This window comes from Protopterus annectens, chromosome 14.part0 (genome assembly GCF_019279795.1).
Source record: "Protopterus annectens isolate FY-2018-M chromosome 14.part0, PAN1.0, whole genome shotgun sequence".
In the NCBI taxonomy this organism is placed as follows: domain Eukaryota; kingdom Metazoa; phylum Chordata; order Ceratodontiformes; family Protopteridae; genus Protopterus; species Protopterus annectens.
In genome coordinates this window covers 975,280,582-975,301,135 of record NC_056748.1, presented here as the reverse complement: position 1 = coordinate 975,301,135, position 20,554 = coordinate 975,280,582, and the positions used below count along the sequence as shown (strand labels likewise).

The 20,554-nt window shown below is 36.8% G+C and overlaps 1 protein-coding gene across 1 annotated transcript in view; it reads left to right on the top strand.

Moving 5' to 3' along the window:
* The window catches only part of ERCC6 (ERCC excision repair 6, chromatin remodeling factor), a 1,256,800-nt gene that overhangs the window by 977,723 nt on the left and 258,523 nt on the right, over positions 1–20,554 (top strand). Inside the window, exon 15 of the mRNA XM_044056771.1 lies at positions 15,850–16,068. Within this exon, the coding sequence (XP_043912706.1) occupies positions 15,850–16,068 (219 nt within the window). The remainder of the gene's footprint in view (positions 1–15,849; positions 16,069–20,554) is intronic.

Below are 20,554 nucleotides of genomic sequence, written 5' to 3'. Positions count from 1 at the left end.
AGATCTTATTTTACATGTGAGATATCACTGTTTTTTTTCTGTTCTTCATAGCTTTATCATGCAATCTTGAATTTCGTTTATGTTCATTTTGTTCTAGAAATGTAACCGGATATCGTGTGATATTCTCATGGTTACTATACTATACTGTACTATACTATACTGATGGTTAAAACTTCATTATATTTTACTCGTGTAATCCACTACATCCTTATTAGTATGGTAATACTGTATACTGACTCTCAGTTGTCAACTGCATGTACTGTTCATATCGATCCGTTGTACTGTATAGTATATTATGCTTGGTGTTGTGTATTGTGAACATTAAGTATGTACTGTGCCTACATCGTGTTGTTATTAATTTTATTGTGGATCTTTTCACACTGCGTTATTGTTCATTTTATTTTGCAGCTTTTCTCCCTGGGCCTCCACTGAAAATGGGCTCATTTTTGGCCCAGTGGACCTTCCTGGTAAACAAATGCAAATAAATGTTTAACTTGGCAGTGTTACTGCAGCTTATGCTATTATATTGGTTCCAGCTTTAATAATTTACTGCAGTGCTGATTGTACGCTCTTCCTGATTCTTAATAAAATGACCAAAATGCCAGAGGTTCTAGCCTCAGATAAAGCTTTACCTGAAAAGAATTGGTATCTGTGTGCAGCATAACGGATGATGATAGACTAGAAAGTGTTCTGTCTTTCAAGTTAAGAGATTAAGCCAAGGTCCCTTCTTTGAGTCCAAAAGCTAGTGTTGTTCTTTAGAGTATGTAGGTTGAGGTTGAAAAAGTCAGGGCATATTCATGAAAAGAGAAAGTAGTTGCTTTACTTTTATTTGATCTAAAATAAACAGCACATTATCTTTTTACACCGTATACAATATTCAACAAAAAGATGCAAATAAAAAGAATCAGAGAAATATATTTGTATGATTAAATTTTTCCCGCACTGCCCCAGTTGACATCTGTTCTGTATTACTGTACAATAGTTGTTAATTTAGTCTGTCTTAATCACATACCACATATTCATTTTCAAATCTGTTAAATTGGTACAAGTAAACATCTACTGTTAAAGATGTACCACTTTAGTGCAGTTGAACTGTTGTACTTTCATTGTTGTCCATTCTATTTGTCCACAATTATGTGTAATCTGATCCAAAAAGAGAGCTTCCAAACTGTACTGTCTTTTTATCTTTAACACCTTTGTTGAATTGTCACTTAAGACACAAGCAGACATATATTTATTTAAAATAAACCATTTTAACGTTACTAGTTACAAACAATATATATCACATTTTTGAATAATTATCAATACAACATTACATAAATTGCTCATTTCCTGCCTTTTCTTAAATCTCACTCCTCATCCAAAATATTATTCTGCATATGTTTCCATAATTTCCATTTTTTTCTATTTAATTTGCTCCTACCATTTGCTAAATATCCCACTTCCAGTTAACTTTTATCTCTGTTGCAATATTCAATACTTAAATACAGTTGGTTTAGACTTTTGATTTTAATTTTTCTAGTAATTGTTTTTTGGCAGCCACGAGAATTAAACTTAGCAAGGCTTTACATTGTCTAGACAATTCTAATCTTGTATCCCAGTTAAAAAAAAATAATTTCCTTAATTAACTCATTTGCTCACCCGATATTTCTGACAGAGTGCTTTATAGGGAATTTTTGAAGTCTGCCAACTCATTATCCAAGCAGTGCTGTTTAACCAGAAACCTGTAATGCAGGAACATTTAAGTATTTGATGTGTTCTGCAGTGTTAATGCACTCATTCCTCAGACGTTAACTTTCTGTCATACTTCATATTATCTTTAACTTCTACACTGTTTCTAACTAAACAGACTGAATATATTCCACATATTCAGTGCCCCCTCCCCAAAGAGTACTTGAACATTCCTTTTAACCTTATATCTCCTCAGGCCAAGAACTAATGCAGAAGCACTTGTTCAGTTCCGTTGTATAACTTTCTTCATCTGAGCAGAACTCCTTTATATTATTTTTTTCCTATTCTTATTTTAGCCCCTTTTATATTGTGTTTTGTTATCACATTCATTGCACTTTTCCTTTTTAGTTACTTTTGACTTTTTATCCTTTCTTCTTTTCCTTTACTTCTGACTAGAAACAGAGACCTGACTTCCTTTGTTATACTTAAGCCCCCTTCAGAAATGTCTGTACAAAATTACTCTTTTAACAGGTTATTTACCTGCATTTCCCTGCAGCTAAATTTTACATAACTTAATTTCATAGCAATTATTGTTAACAGCAAGAGATCTAACATTCCAAAAATTGTTTTTTTTTTCTCCTGTTTATTAATTTTAGAGCAGTAGCCAGTTATCTCTTAATCAGAACTCTCCAACCGTCCCCATTGTAACCCTCGCATAGTTGCTGTCAAACGGTTATATAACCCTTAGAAGCTGTTTTCCAGATAATTTAGTGGGCATGTATTCATTTTACTTGTACTTGCTCCATTTCCTTATGGTTTTGTTTTATGGAGATGGTAAGTGTCACAGCAGATTAAGCATAGTACACCTTGCCTCACTTTCCACAGTCACAAATCGTAACATAGTTTTTCTGAGTGATCCTCAATCTATTCCAGGCCATATAAAAGTATGTTCCCTCCGCCAAGTACTCAGTTTGCCCTAGACCCTTGTGTGTGGGCCACAACTACAAATTTTATTACTGATAAAATAAACAGAACATGCTGGAGGGATAGATTCCTGTCCCAGAGACTTCCCTTGCTGTGGAGTAAGCTCCTCATTAGCCATCTTTAAGAGAATTCTTGACAATTGGATGGGAAATAGGAAATTCACCCCTGGGATCACTGCTGTGGCTCCACTCGACAGGGGCACAGGAAAATAATTTTCTTGGGTGGCAAAAGCCAAGGAACCTCATTAGGCTAGGCTTGTATAGTCCCTAGGGCCGATAGCCTACTACTTACCTATGAACCTAATACACAGTGACAGCAGAAGTAATGTGACTTGATGAGTTCTGTATTCCAGCTTCTTTGTCTTCAAGCAAACATGTACCATGTGGCATGCAGATCACTGTAGCTAACTCACATTCCCATACATATATATATATATATATATATTTATATATGTGCATATATATATATATATATATATATGTGTGTGTGTGTGTGTGTGTGTGTGCATATATAGATATATATGTGTGTGTGTGCATATATATATATATATATATATGTGTGTGTGTGTGTGCATATATATATATATATATATATATATATATATATATATGTGTGTGTGTGTATATATATATATATATATATATATATATATATGTGTTTGTAATATATATATATATGTGTGTGTGTATATATATATATATATATATATATATATATATATATATATATATATGCATACATATACATACACATGTATTCGTCTAATGTAGTGCATACTTTTCTCAGAATTTTGATAGTTCTAAAGGAAGAGATATTTTATGTGTATATATATTTATGTGTATATATATATATGGGTTGGGAGGGTGGCCTAATGGTTAAAGTGTTTGTCTTACAAACACAAGGTGCAGGGTTCGAATCTCACAAGGGATAATTGGCTAGGCTTAAAATGTCTCACAAGAGCAGTTAGCCTAGTACTAATCTATGAATCTATGAATCAATTTAAAATTAAAGTTGGTACTATACTAAGCAAGCCATTGGATATTTTCATCAAAACAAAGATTTTTTTTACCATATTCAAAACATATTTTCAGTAAATGAAATGTTTCAAGCTTTAGAATTATTCTTAGCTCTGGAGCAGTCCTTGTACCTGACTTGTTTCTTCATCACTGTCTTATACCTGGAGTAATTTATCAGGGTCTTTTACAGTGGAAATCAGATATTGTGTTTGGGACAGTTCTTGCTGCATTGCAGCTTCATTATGAAAGACAGGTTTAAGAGTGTCTATTTCTTTTTCTATGAAGCTTATCAGTTTTTACAGTACATTTTTCTTACCACAGTGAGAGATATAGTTGTGAAGAAGCTAGAGATGAGGGAAGAGTCCAGCTGGGCATTCTTAGACTTGGAGAAAGCATAAGGTCACTTAAGCTGATTTGGGCAGTTCTGTGATAGTTCAAAGTTACAGAAATATTGGTAGAAGTAGTGCATACTATATACAAGGAGCCAGTGCCACAAGGGCAAATGATGTTTGGACTCACAAAGCAGTCCCCTTTACGATTGTTTGTGCACCCGGGTTCAGCTCTAAGCCCACTGCTTTTCCTACTGGTTATGAAGTACATCAACAAACAAGGTGGAGAGGACAAATCAACAAAGCTAGTGAATACATGTGGTATGGCATTACAGGCCGACTGTGAACATGAACTTCAGTAAATAATTACAAAACTGAAGGCATATGGAATGAAACTGAGTACAGACAAGAGAGTTGTCGTGGTAGGAAATGAGGAACTCAGAAAAAGCTGTAAATTGAGATAGAAGGGAAATAGTGAAACAGACTAACAGCTTTAATCTGGGAGGGTTTGTTGAGAAGAAGGGAAGTTTGTGCTAGTTGGCTGCAGCCACTCTGATTCTAGCATTGAACTCTTGATTCAATGTGTCAGGCGTACCATTTAACAGAGGAATGCCAAAGAAGTTGAAAAGTAAGATGTACGAATCAGTGATGTGACCAGCACTACTGTGTGGTACAGTAACATGGGTAGTAAAGGCAGAGCAGTTGAGGAAGCTAGAGGTGATGAAGATGAAGTGTCTGAGATGGGTCATAGGATGCACACTGTGCAACAGACAAAGACATGATGGCATCAGAGCAGAAGTCAGAGTAGCTCCAGTTGCAGAGAAGGTCAAAGAAAACATGGTGATTTGAGTACAGCGTTGAGGAAATTGAGACAGTCTATTGAAGAAGATATTGGGTGAATAAGGAGAAAGCAGGTGGAAATGACACCATCCAACAAATGGATGGATTTTGTGAGATAAGAGCTGTGACAGTCAGACATGACTGCCAGGAAAGATAGGAGCGTGGTATTGAATTCTGAGATGTGATGACAGTTAACGTGACACCCCAACCCCATGCAGAAATATGAGAAAAAGGGGCTTGATGAGGAGGATGATGGTTTGCATTACAGTAGCTGTTTTTACTGTGAAATTCCGACTTACCTTTACTGCTCTTTCAACATAACTATTTTACCGTGGTTGGCTCTGATTGCAGTCAGTGTGTTGAAATCCATATTGTTTTGAAATATAAACTCATCATTTTCACACTACAGACCATCATCTTGTAGATCTGGAATATCATGTGTGGAAATAGTATCCAGTGCTCTGATTACACCTTCACTCACAGTATTGGCTGTCTTCATGAATTAATTAAATTTTTGAATAACAGCACAAATCAGGTACACGTTCACTTGCTACTATAAGAAGCTTAAACAACTTTTATTCCAAGTTCTATTGAATATAGTGGATGCTCAGCCTAATTTAGAGTTGGATAATTACGATGATGAACCCGTGACCCTTCGTCGGAGTGAAAGGCTTCTTAGTAACTCTAACAAGTCTGTTAACACGAACTCTAACAGAGTCGGTAACAATAACATCGTGACTATCCATGGGTCTGCTGCATCTAATGATGTTATTTCTAATACCCAGCAGGGTTTTCACAGAAACAAGAAAGCCAACAAGGCGAATGGACAGGGCAAGACCTACCAGGGCAATTACAGGAATCGGAGGTCACAACGCAGGAGATGATAGACCATTTTTCTGATCCACTGGTCCTTATGGACTCTAAAGGGGACTTTAAAATTTATAACTACACGTCCTTTGTCATTGACCCTGAGTTAGTTGAGTTTTTTTCTAAGGGCTTGTCCTTTGTCCCTGATACACGTTTTGACTTGGTGAGGATAATTATTGACCTTAAATTATTTATTAGAAAACTGAACTTAAAGCTGTTGATGGGTAATGGTACAGTTTCAACTAGTTTGCTTAGGGTTCCTAGTGTTTACAATCCCCCCTTGCATGAAACCTTATGCCTTTTTGAAAAAATGTGCGAGTTTGATTTAAGGGCTCTTGAATCTGAGAAGCTTTTCAATAGGTGACTTGCTAACATCACCAAACACCAGCATGAATTTCTGGGCTTACTGAAAAATTGTAATATTAGAGTCATAAAACCGGATAAGGGGGGTGGTCTGGTGTTTATGGATGATTTTTTGTATGTTCAGAAAATGATGTCTCTCCTTAGCACTGACTTTTTATGAAGAAGTGAGTATTAATCAGGTTAATGTTGCTTATGCAAAAATCAGGGGATTAACTGAGGATTTGTTCCTTGAGAGATTAATTGACCTAGACCAGTACCAATATTTGAACATCTTAGCCCCCAAGTTACCAGTTTTGTTTGGGATCCCGAAAATTCACAAAAATTTATCACAACCTCCTTTTCGCCCTATTGTTGATAGTCGTGGCTGTATGACTTGTGCTTGTGCAAAGCTTATTGACAGTATTCTAAGGCCTTTAATTAACCAGGAACCCCAGATTTGTAAAGATTCTTGGAGTTTTCTTTATGAAATTAAAAGGATCCCCTTTGATGTTAGTTATTGGTTTTTAACAATTGACATCAAAGATTTGTATACAGTTATTCCACAAGACCTTGGTATTCAGTGGGTCCATGAATTTTTGCATGATAAAAAGACAGATGATAATACCATTAATTTGGTTGAGACTTTATTGGAAATTGTCCTAAATAACAACTTTATGTTGTTTGATAAAAAAATCTATTTACAAAAATCCGGGGTGGCCATGGGGTCGCCATGCGGTGGCATTTTTGCCAACTGTGTATTAGCCTTTTGGGAAAGGACCTTCTTATTTACTGATGTGAGTTTTAAGGAAAATGTTGCCTGGTATACACGGTACCAGGACGACATGTTTTTTATCTGGAAAGCATCACCATCTGAGGTCCCTGCTTTCCTAAGGACCATTTCTAAATTGACTTCCTTTTGGAATTCACCTACAACCTGCAGGAGTTTAGTATTAATTTTTTGGACATACTGGTTAGTAAAGATGTGATGAATTCAAGATACAAGAGTGTTATTTATCGTAAGCCCACTTACTCTAATGCATTTTTGCATTTTACTAGCAGTCATCCTAAACATCAAAAGAAGGCTGTAGTGAAAGGCCAGTTAGTTAGGGCAGCTAGGATGGTGTCAGATTTTGAAGACTTTCTGTTTGAATGTGAACAGTTAAGCCGCATGTTTCTAAACAGAGGGTATCCTTCTTTAATGTTATCTGATATTAGCACTGAAGTTATTAACAAGAGAAGATCTGGTTTTTATAAACCATTCCTGTCGTTTACTTGTACTAGTGTTGAATCGGTTCACACAGATGTATCAGGATTGGCTGTTGACACCAAATTAGATTCCACTTTTGTTACTAGGTTTTTGTGCACCTTTTCTATGGACCACCATCACATTAGGAAGTTGTTTAACAAAAATTGGGCCTTAATTTTAGATGACAATTTTTTGTCCCACCAATTGGGGGAGGCCCCGAAAATTACTTTTAGAAAGGGGCGCAATTTAAAAAGCATGCTCGAGTTTCATTCACGTCCTGCTCGTCAACGAGTGTTAGCAATGACTAAGTGTGGGGTGTGTAATCAATGTAAGTATGTTCTGACTGATTCTAAAGTTATTGTTAGGAATGTTGAATATCATATAACAGGGAAATATAGCTGTGAGACTAGTGGGGTGGTCTACCTGGCCTTGTGTCAGAAATGCGCTGCTTTCTATATAGGGAAAACTGAAAGGAAGTTTAAGCAGCGCATTTATGAACACACATGTGCTATTTCAAGGTACGATTCTAACAATGCTCTTGCTAGGCACATTGGTGCATTCCCTGATCATCATTTTAAGTTTACGATCTTGGGGAAAATGAAGGTAGACAACAAGGGAGGTCCGTGGCAAATCCATTTAGATAATAATTAATTGGCCTGGCAGATCCGTACTGGTGCATATATGCACCCAGGTTTAAATGAGTATGTTTCCATCTCCTGTGTTTTAAAATTGTTATCTTTGAAAAGGTAGTCCCCTTATGTGTGGAATTTAACTAGTTGCTGTGTGTGTATAATGTTAAGAAGAACGCTTGCTTTTACTTTTGTTTTTTTATGTTAATTTAATGAGGTCTTACTGTTTAACATAGTTTATGGTATTGTTAAAAGCAAGTGTTTTCTGCATTTATTACCTGTTATCAATTATGTCCTATTGTTTATTTTAAATATTTTAAGGTTTTCCTTATGTTGTGTGTGTGTGTGTGTGTGTGTGTGTGTGTGTGTGTGTGTGTGTGTGTGTGTGTGTGTGTGTGTGTGTGTGTGTGTGTGTGTGTGTGTGTGTGCGCGTGAGGGGGTGGGTGTTTTTATACATACATATATTTATATACATTTATATCTTTATTTTAAGAATGAATTGCGAGTGTCCTAGTATGTGGACGCCCACAGTTTCACATGCACACAATATTTTATGGCAAGGATGAGGAACAGAGTGTGGCAATATTTACTTATTTATTTATTGTGGTAGTTAAGTTATATTTATATGCTTGCCATTGATTTAATGTAATTAATTAAAATTGTTTGATTATTTAATTGATTTGAAATTGTATAAATGTGATTGCAAGCTGTTTTAAAATTTGTCTGAGGAAGGAGAGACACTGAGCTCTCCGAAAGCATTTTTGGTGCTTACGTTATCTATTAAAACTCCGTTTGCTTTGGATTTGGCTGCTGGTGCTCGTTTTTGTGGTTTCTAGTCTGTGAAGGTGTTTATCTGCGTTTTGGTCGTGAAGTGTATTCCAAGTTCTGTCTGGAATTGGATAAGACTGCATTGTTTTTCTTAGATCATTATTGTTGTAAGAATGCATCATGTTTCTCAGCCATTTGTTTTATTTGTAAAAGCATTCCTAATCAAGATGACACAATGTAATCATGCTCTTTTTTACACTCTGCTGAGTCATATGAAACTTTATCTTTGCAACAACTGACATCTGAAATCATCTAGCATTGTCTGTGTATATGCATTGAACAGCAAGACTTGTATGCAGCTAATATTTTCTTTACATGAAAAATAAGGATGTATTTCTTTCCTTAATGCAGTCTTCTTTTCTGTACAACAATTCATAGCAACTTCATTGATCAGTTTTATTTTTTGTCTTTCTCAGTGCAGTTATAAATCTCTCTTTGGCATCTTTTCTGTCATTGACAGTTGCAGTGTACTCCAGTTAACTTCCAGTACATCTCTAAGCAAATCTTCTCTCTGCTTCTTCAGGCGCAAATGATTTGATAAATTTGCAATACGCGTTGGATTTTCTGGCTTATAATTTGCTTTTGTAAACACACCAGCATTCTTGGCATCATGGGTGGTGTTTTTCTTTTACCAGCAACAAGTATATACTGTGCAGTTATGTATGGTGAAGCTCTACTTTCCTGTGAGTGTGTACAGATTTCCCCCAATTGTGTGATATTACTAGTGACACATGTTTCTCTCTGATTATATATTTTCAAACACTAAATAAATGTTCTTGAAACATAGTCTGCTGGCTTATTGTCTTACAAAGTCATTGCACTAGCTCCATTTTGACTTAGATTGAATTGTAATACAACTGATTCAGTCACATCAGAACACTTTAATGTGATCATGCTGGTAGCTGAATGTTTAACCATTTCAAAACTGTTTTGTTGTTCTCACTCCACTGCCACCATTGTACATTTTACCCTTGTCATTTCCTTAACTGAACATTTATTTCAGCCATACTCGGAATAAACTTAGAAAAAATATATTGTATCAGGTCCAGAAACCTCGTAAGTGCTTGCATATGCCCTGAGTTAGGCAAGTGTAGGATACCTCTGACTTTTTTGTCATCTGGTTTCAAACCTCACAGCAGAAACATCAGCTACTGCAGTATGACTTGGGTAATGTTTCATCTTCATAATTTTCTCAAGTTTTGCAGATTTGTCCATATACATTTTTTCAGGTTTCATCACACTACCAATTCTATTCAAGAATAGGTCTATGTTTAATAATAACACTTATGCTTTACATTCCTTGAAGCTCATCATTTCTCCTTCCGAGATGTAACAGCAAGTTAGCAGTAAGGATTAAGACAATGAGCTGCTAATGAGATTCAGCCTATCCTCCTAGTGTTTATCCCCTCAGCCTCTGTAGTTACTTACAATACAGTACCCGCTGGTTTACACTGAAAATGAGCCTCAACTCAGTGGGACTTCCCTGCTACTAAAAAAAGTATACCGTATCTTTTATTTCTTGAATTCTAATTTACAGTCGCTGTTGTTCACCTTACAGTTATGCTATCTCCTTCTGTTCAGCAACCAAATCTGTGCCTTGTCATTATCTTCTCTGGTGACATCCCAGACCAGAATATTATCCGTATTATTGGCTATGTTTTTACTGTAGCTCTCCAAGGTGCTTCTGATGCTGACATAATACCAAGTGGAAGTCTCATAAATATATTTTCTTATAGGTAGTGATAGTCTGCCATCACGGATATAAAACAAATAGTTTAATAAAACAAAAAAACAGGTGAGTGCTTTCATGGCCACAATGCCGCTTCATCAGACCTATAGTAACACAAAACACTCTCCATTAAAAGTGTAGCACATCAAATCACATCAGTGAGGGAGGTCCGGTGACCTCAACACTGGCTTTAAAGAGACGTACTCATTTAAGCCAGGGTCTTATTCCCCTGCAGTTTCAAAATCCATTCCAGCTCACGGTACTCCTTTATGTTATTCAAATCACCACGTCTAACACACACACTGACAATCTCAAGTACTAAAAACTTAGTGTTCTTCCCCACAATTATTCACATTTAGCCAGAGCATTAGTCATTTACAGTCTTCTGATATCCCCATTATGTTCCATTATCCTATCCTTCAGTAGTCTGTTCATCTTCCCTATATAGAAAGCCTCACACATGACACACATCCCGTAATATACAAGCTTGCTGTTCTTGCAGGCTGTGTAAAAATCTACATGCACAGTACGTCCCATAGGGGGATGTGTAAATTGTGACATTGTCAAGATATATTTACAAGGGCCACATCCCCTACAGGAAAGTTTCCAGTCTGATTAGACATTCTGTTCACAGGCACTGTGGATTGTTCATAACAAAATTGGTGCTTGAGTGACTTATTATTCTTAAATGTAAACAATTGTTTAGAACCCATTTTATCCTTAAGCCCTTCATCTGCCATAAGAATTGGCCAGTTCTTCCTGATAATGTCACATATAATGCTCATATCACTGGCATAAGTAAGCATTATCCTTGGGCTGGTCATAGTGTTCTGTGTTACATGGTTGTTGTTGCGCTCAACCTCTAAAAAAGATGGTCTAGCAAAAGTGCTTCTAAAGGATTCTATTTCTACAATCATGTTGTTAATCTCACTGAAAGAGTAGCCCCTTCCAATGAAGTCCTCTGTTACAACTTTAAAAACTCATTCTAGCTTCTGATCATCATAAAGTGTCATCACCCTTACACACTGTTCTTTCATAACATTCTTGGATATATGTCTGGGGCCAAACCAGATTTATGAAGTGTGCTGTTGTTCTTGCATGGCTTCTTGTATAAAGAAGTATGAACATCCCCAAACATGTTCCTGTAGACTTTCACATCCAGGAAGTAAAGGATGGCAACTAGAGAAATGAAGTAACATGTTAGAATATGTGGGTTTTCTATAAATATTCAACACAATTTTTTTGCGGTTATAGTCTTTCATGGTTTCCACATCCATTCACAGTTAACTTTTAGAGAGATTCAGGTATTAGTTCCATTGATGTGAGTTATTTTAAATACTAATTTTATTCATTTTGAAGGGGAGTTATTTCAGTAAATGAAGGTAATAGCCATGGGAGCAGCATTTGTCCCAGTATATACAAGTTTAGGTATGGTATACTGGGAGAAAAACAATATATTTAATTCTGTGTACAAAGGTAGTTGCAACCTATATTTGAGGTTTTTGGACGATGTATGTATATTTTGGGTTAACTCGTAGAAATTTTATTTGGGGTGACTCACAGGAGAAGTTATATGTATATGTTGGGGTGACTCCTTGGGCAAGTTCAGAGTTTATTGATTATATTAATTCTTGTATAACCTTTTTGAAGGTTTACATATGAATATTCATTTGATAAGATTAATTACTTGGATGGGGAAATCACAAAAATCTACAACCACAAAAAGTTTGTGTCAAATATTTATACAAAACTCACATATTCTAAAATGTTACTTCATTTTTCTAGCTGACATCCTTACCGTCAAAACAAGGCCATTATAAAAGTGGTGAATTTGTATTGGTTTCTAAAGACATTACTTTGTTGGATCAAATCGAAGTATTAAAAAATATGTTAGTTAGAAGGGGTAACCAGTTGATTTGTTTACTTTAATTGTTGATGAAGTTTTGCATAAAAGAAAATTGAGCTTATTTAAACCCTTGTTAGGTGAAAAAGATACATGCCTGCCTAAAAAAAAGATAGTTTAGGGATAGAGGCCATTTATAAGATATTTATTATGACTCATAGCATGAATAGTTATGGAATTACGAATATGTATGTAAATGTATACAAATTGAAGAGGCACTAACTTTAAGATGATGGCCAAGAGGAATAAAATATTAAATAATACAAATAGATCCCAAAAAAGAATATGAAACGTAATACGTGTAGCCAGCATCCATATATATTAGAAGGACATTCTGTATATATTAACAAGGATAAAATCTGGAGTAAAATGTATAGTAACTGTAATACACAAGGTGTTGTATATGTGGTTAGATGCTCTTTATGTGCAGGATTTTATGTGGGTAAAGCCAAGAGAAGCCTTCGGGAACTTATTTATGAACACAGTTTTGATATTAAAAAGGGTTGAATACAGAATGCTTGGTCTAAACATATTAAAAATAATGTAGATCGTAAATTTATTTTTTTGTTTAAAAAATGTCTTGACTAATCCCAGAGGGGGTCCATGGGAAGAGAGGTTAGAAGCAAGGGAGTTGTGGTGGCAACTGAAATTAAATGCAGATATATTTCCAGGTTTAAACGAGGCATTGTCAATTAAAAATGCTTTCCATAAAAATTCAACTATAAAACTGGCTTATCTTCAAAACACTTTTAATGTAGCCCAGTATTGTTTTTTTATTAGCTAGGATGTTACATCTTTAGTTACAGTAATGTGAAAATTAAGGAAGCTTTTTAAGGATGTGATATTTCTAGGTGTAATTTCAATGGCCAACAAGAATTTTATTCACATGACATACAAATGGTATTTAAATGTTTTTAAACTTGTGTGTAATTGTTCTGATGAAGTCCCTAATTAAGGAGGGGATGAAAGAGCTTATCAATTAACTTTGTTTTTTTTTAACTAAACATCTGCTGTAGTCCACTACATCGGCTCATCCATTTTTATGTTTTCTTAAACTGAGATAATAGCCTTCATTTTCAGAAAGGTCTCACAAGAGGATGTGTTCATTATTAAAAAGGTCACACTTCTGGAAATCTGTGATTCAGGAGCAGTTTGTATGTGGTCCTTGTGATGTGACAGTGCAGTGCGTGAATAGGTTGCATTTTGTTCTTGTGGTGTAACATTGCATTTGGTCTTCATGGTATAATGGGCCATGAACAGTCTGAATTCAGTCATTGAGGTGTAACATACATAAACAATTTATCCTTGCGTTGGTATTTAGGAATTCATGGGACTTCACCAATACAGTGTGCATGTGTTTTGTAGACTAATAGAAGACACATGGTAATATACTCCACAGTGTCTTAAGCAGGGTGATACAGCTGTACAGGAATATAGTGCAGCTTGCTACATGGCATTCAGTCACTATATTTGTGGAGCAAGAGTTGCCTGCATTGCCAGTCTTACATCAGGACATTGTTTGTACATAGAACTTTGCCAAGAATGTGCCTTGCCTCTTCTTGTGATATCAGGACACCACTAAAGTTTGATGTGTATCTTGTGTGAGGATGTGAGGGTTCCATTGTTATTATTTGCAGATGATGTAGCTGTCATGCTAACCTTAAATGACTTTATCTCCAGCATGCACTGAAGTGGTACACAATCACATGTGAAGCGGTGGGGTTGAAAATCATCACCTTCAAGTCAGAAGTAATGGTTCCTACCTAGAAGGGAATGGATTATTATCTGTAGGGGAGAGAGAAGCAGTCACACCAGGTGTAGGAGTTTGTTTCTCAAGGTCTTATTCAGAAGTGACAATAGGAGGGAATGCGGAGACTGACCAGCAGAGTTCCAACCCAATAGTGCGAGACTTGGGAACCCAGGTTGATAGCAGTCTGAACTCTGACCACCAAGTTTCCACAGTGAAAAAGAAAGCCTTCTACGTAGCGCACCTCATAAGCAAGAGCATACCTTCCAGGTCAAAGGATGTTATAACTCCACTCTACTCGACACTCATCAGACCACTAATAAAGTATAATGCATCCTTTTGCTTGCATCTCACCAGACACCAGCAGCAACTGGAGAGACCTTAGAGGTTTCTCACTAAGAAAATGTGGGCACTCCAAACCATGACCTACATGGACAGGCTGAAAGCCCTTTCACTTTACTCTGTATCTTATAGGCTGCTGAAAGGTGACTTGTGCCTAGCCTATAGGGCAATCTCCAACCCTGCCCTAATGGAAATGTTGCACATTAGCAAGTCATATGGTTCATGAAACACACACTCTAAAGATCTCAACCTTGCTTGTGACATTAACAGATCATGTTGGAGAGACAGATATTTCTCCCAGAGACTGCCTCTTTGAACTCGACCCCCTAGTCATGTAAAACAGAGCTCTTCACTGACCCTATTCATACTCCACCTAGATAATTGGATGGGAGACCGCAAATTTGCCCCTGGGGTGGCACCCTTGTCCCTCATGGACAGGGGCACCCGGTGTTGATCACAGGACAGGCCCACTCTGTTCATAAATTCATTCTGCGAACTACTCAAAAAAGAGCAAATTGGGATACTTGGGATTAACATGGTTAGGCTTGTAAAGGCTCTAGGACCTAGCAATCTCCTATGAACCTATGGAACAGAAGCAGCAGTTGTACGAGACACTAGTGGTGAAGATAGGGCTGAGGTAATGAAACTCTCAGCTTACTGGTCAGTCTGTGTTGCTTTGCATACCTGTTGTCTTGAGTGTTGTGCAATGATTGAAAGAATGTCATCACAAGTATAAGAAACAGAAGTTAGTTTTTAGTAAAATTTCCATGTTCTGAGGAGTTGGTCAATCCAGGCACATCTTGAAGTGACTGCTTTCAAACCAGTACAGAAGTGGCTGTGTTTGATGTGATTTAAGTACCTATTGAGGATGTCCCCTGGGCAACTTTTGTGGGAAGTGTACAGGGTGCAGTCCAGTGGGAGACAGTTGTGGGAAGTAACCAAGGACATTCTGAAATGACTCCATCTTTCATCCTGCCTGGGAATGCATAGAGAATCCTGCAAGACAAATTGGGAACTTTTGCTGAGGATATAGAGGTCTAGTCTACCATTCTTAACTTGCTGCCACTATGATCTACTCCAGGACAAGTGGGTTAGAAAATGTCTGGTTAGTTGGCTGACTGAAAGGGTGGATGGACGGATATGCAGACAAACTTGCAGACTAAAAGTCATCAGATACTACTTCTGAAAATATGTGGTGTTTAAATATAGTAGCATTTATTGTAGCCATTTTTTCAGGGTTCAAACTTTTTTTTTTAATAAATGCAGTTATCTTTAAAAACTGATTATTTATAACCACTTTGGAATATTGTTGGAGGAAGGGATTCGTGAAGGATGTGCAGTCTAGCTGTGTAATAAATTTCTTCTTGGTTCTGCAGGTGTTTGCTGGTCTCATTGCTCTTCGTAAATTGTGCAATCACCCCGATCTGTTCTCTGGGGGTCCTAAGATCTTGAAAGGTGTGCCAGATGAGGATCTGACTGAAGAAGAGCATTTTGGGTATTGGAAACGTTCTGGAAAGATGATTGTGATAGAATCCCTTCTTCGGTTATGGCATAAGCAAGCTCATCGAGTGTTACTGTTCACGCAGTCAAGACAGGTCAGAATGCAACATTTTTTAATGGATTCTGTTAGCATAGTGTCTATCTGTATAACTAACTGATGCAGTTTTAAGGAAGCATTCGTTGTTTCTTTAACTTGTGAGCAAAACAGACAAAAATTAAGATTTATTACTTTTTTTGCATTAATATCAGTTCACAGCTGCTGCTTTTAATTTTTCTGAGGTATATTTTGAGTGGTAGAACCAAGAACATATGTTTGATTGTCAGTCACTGTAGTAATACTTCTCAGAAGAGCATAAACAAGGAACAGAAGTTTTTTAATCCATTCATAGTTTATACTAGACATGTGGTCCAAAAAACAACTGCGAAGCCTAGACTTTTAAGCCCAGTATACTAGGGATAATCTAGGCTCCCAAGACAAGGAGTGTTGTACTGCACCCCACAGTGGTGAATTTGTAATTACCCATCCAGTTGATCAAATTAGTTTTCAAGGCAGACATTTTGTTGCTTTGCTTGACGTGTGTGTGTGTGTGTGTGTGTGTGTGTGTGTGTGTGTGTGTGTGTGTGTGTGTGTGCGTGTGTAATGGAGGTAGTATATTCTATAAAAGGAGATACTTTGGGCTGGAAGTCTGTCAGACTAGCAAGTTCTATATATGTGTTCATGAAGGCTAAAGACCATGGCATGGGTGTTTATGAAAAATAAGAATATGCTCCTCTTTCTGACCATCTGCTATGATTTTTAAAGGCCAGTGCTATGATTTCAATGTTTGAAGGTTAAGAGGCTTGCACAAGTGTATAAATACTGAGCATATGCAAGCTAGACTGCCATTTTGCGGTTAGCTGTTGGGATGTAAGCATGTTTGTATGTAAGCTCCGTCTGTTAACTAGTTTGTTTGTATTTAAAGATGCTGTTATCCATCCTGATGTTTGTATGTATTAAAGCATCTGAACAAAACCCCAAACCTTCTTGTTATATGTGTTAGAGACGAACGAGTGACATGGTGTCAGATGCAGCATGTCTAAAGGACATGAAATCAGTAGAAGCATACTGAAGAGGCATGAGGTCAGAAACAGCTTAGCTAAAACAACTTAAGGTACTTGTTTAGATGCTGGTGGAATATACAGGAGTGGATCATTCCTAAAATGTGCAACCTTCGCAAAACAAGTCAGAAATTAATTTCAGGTATTAAAACTTGCTCTGCACTATTTCTTTTCACATAATATGATATTCGCATAAACAGATATGTACGATGTTGATAAACAAAATTATTCGAATTACCACGGAAAATGTTTGAAATAAAGTCTGAATTGCATAAAATAAATAAAATAAGGAGAAACAACCACATTTTTTCAATACGTGCTTTATGAATCTGTATTTTTCGTATTAAGCAAAGATATCTGATTTATCAGAAGTGTATAAAGTGTTTGCATGTTTGTGCAGTGTTATAGTAAAGGTATTTTGCAAGTTACAACCATTACAAGGCATATTTCACAGAATACAGCCATTGCAGAGTGTATTTCAAAAAGTAAAGTATTTTGAAGAGTTTATTGTGCATTTGGGTGTTATTATGCACTCACAGAACAGTTTGTTCGTACATAATTACAAGGGCCATATTTTCAGTGTGTTTGTGTATACTTTGTGGGCTTGGCAGATGGATTTCGAAACTCCAATGCACTTGTGTTTGACAAGTAATATTGCTGAGAACTAGTGTGTGTTTGAGCAAGAGTACAACATTTTCATACAGACTGCATTTCCTGATAAAGATGATCATACAAAGGCATTTATTCTGCTTAATTTAGCTGGGTCAGAAGCCATAGAAAGGGAACGTTCATTTGTGCTTGCACCTGCTATCTATAGAGGAGAGGGGGGAAACTATCATATTGTTATACCAGCTGAGTCAAGGCAGGACCCATAGTGCTTAAAATGTAAATTTAGACAAATGTGCAACTCCCAGACAAATGTTACTATGGAAGGGCACTTATTTTACAGAAGGGATCAAAAGCCTGGTGAAACTTTTGCACCATGTATAACTGACCTGAGAAATAAAGCTAAAACGTGCAGATTTGGTGACTTAAGGGATGAGTTGATAAAGGACAGACTTGTGTGTGACATAAAAGATGATGCTGAGAGAAAGATTTTGCTTTGTGACAGTGATTTAATTTTGAATAAGGCCATTGAGATTTGTCAGATATATGAGCTCACAGAAAAGCACACAAATATGCTTACAAATGAGAATAGCTGTAGAAGAAAGCACAGTGATAAAGCTCATGTTGATAGTGTGCAGCACATAGTTAAAAGAAACAAGCTCAAGCACATGGCAGCAACTATAGCCCCTGCAGCACTCACTGGTAAACCCAGCAAACTCAAAGAATGGGCCCCAGCCCAGTTTCATTGCCATAATGCAGTTGTAATCTTTTTAGTGTATAAAGAAGATCTTCTAAATTATTTAATTCTCCCCTTAAAGCAGCTCTGTCGTAAGTACATTCATCAATCTCACTCTCATTACTCATTGGCATAGCAAATCCCAATAACGGATTATTACCATCCACTAATATACGTCAAGTCCACTGTGCTTACACACACCTCCCTGTCTAGGTGGAATAGTTCCATATTCCAATTGTGATGCATCTCTTCCTTCCGTCATGCTACAAGCTTTCGTGGGGTATTTGCACACTACATCAGATTTTCTAAGGTTTACCTTGAAGTTTTCTACAGTGTCCGTAGAATTTTTGGATGTTTTAGTAACTAAGCTTCCGAATTCAGCTATCACCACTAGTCTATATAGAAAGGAGTGTCAGAGAAATTCCCTTCTCCACATAAATAGCATGCACCGTAGACGGGTGTTTAAAAATGTGGTCAAAGGACAAGGGATGAGGGTCTCCCAGTTACATCATGTGGAGGGAGGTTATAGAATGGGGATAGAAGCACTGAAAGGTAGTTTCAATGAAAGAGGTTACAAGGAGAATGAGACAATAGATGTATTAAGACAGGATGAGTTGAGGGAAGGGAGGGCAAAGCCGTATTTTACAGGATGAGTGATAAATGAGACTAGTGAAGATCCAGTGATCAAGAGAGGAGGAATGAGAGAGAGTGGAGTAAAATACACACTATATTATACTAGTAATGTAAATAGCATAAAACAGGTAAGTGAGAGAAACTGGCCTGTATTACTCACGGATGAGACAATTGGCAAAGTTGTTGGATCAACCCCAAGTTATTGTTATAAGAACTGCCCTTCCATGAAAATAATGCTTTGCTACCCTGATAAACAGGAGAGTAGAAGATCGAGTATTAAAGGTACCTATCCATGTAGGAAGTGCAAGTTTTGTGAGCACATTCACAATGATACTGATGAATATATACACCCTGATACACGTAGGACCTATAGGTTTAATGTTAGGGCTGATTGTGGCACTAAACATATAGTCTGTTTAGCCCGATGTCTTTGTTATTAAAGATTTTATGTAGGGAAGACAGACCGTTCGCTCAGGGAATGGATTAGGGAACACCTATGTAGCGTAAGGAATAGGACCACTAGTAGTGCTATAGCCATGTATATCAACAATACTATGTTACAGCATGATTTTAAATTTAGGGTTATTGAGGTTATTAGGGAGACTGCCAGGTTGAGCAATGTGGAGAACAAGACTGAAGGAGCAGAGCTCCGATGGTACGGTAGCCGGGCTCAATGAAGTAGTCTCAATTAAACCAATACTTAAAGCAAGAGGGTATCTAGATGAGTTATGGGATAGAATGACTTGTTGAGAATTTTTTTAATTGATATTAGAATGTGTACAAGTGTATGTAATCATTGTATATACATATATATTTGCTGTTGCTTTAAGCTTAGTCTCTACAGTGATGTCATTACGGAGGTACGTGTTAAACAAGGAAGCAACTGATTGTGATGTTATATGAGTAAGTGTTTTTATTGGATGTTTTTATTTTAAAATTTTTATATAAATGAGGTATGTGATATTTCTGGTGATAGATGGTCTGAAGAAGCCACATCAGTGTGGTGAAAGCACTTGCCTGAATAAACAAACGTTTTGTTTATATTATATGGTCGCTGTGCTTCGTATTGCCATTATTTTTTACTTGTTTATTTTACTTATATTTTTATGGCAGTTCGTTTACTTGTGGGCTTATCTTTGTGCTTTGTTGGACTTTCCTGTGATGCTTCAAAATTTAGACTTGGTGCAGTCAATCTACAAGATGATCAACCTCTTGCCTGTGCATTAAGAACTATTACCCAAAGTGAGATGCAGTATACCCAGATCAAACATGTAAACGCAATTGCCAAAAGCTCTTCCTTGAAGTTCCATGATTATGTTTATGATAGACCTATCCAGATAGATCCACACAGCCACAGATCCAGCCTTACAAAGGCTCAACCACTTTATCAGTCAAGGATTGCCGTTAAAACAGCTTTACAAAGGCTCAACCACTTTATCAGTGAAGGATAGCCGTCAAAGCAATCTAGTTCACCTCAAAAAGTGCAACCTTATTTCTCCTACAGAGAT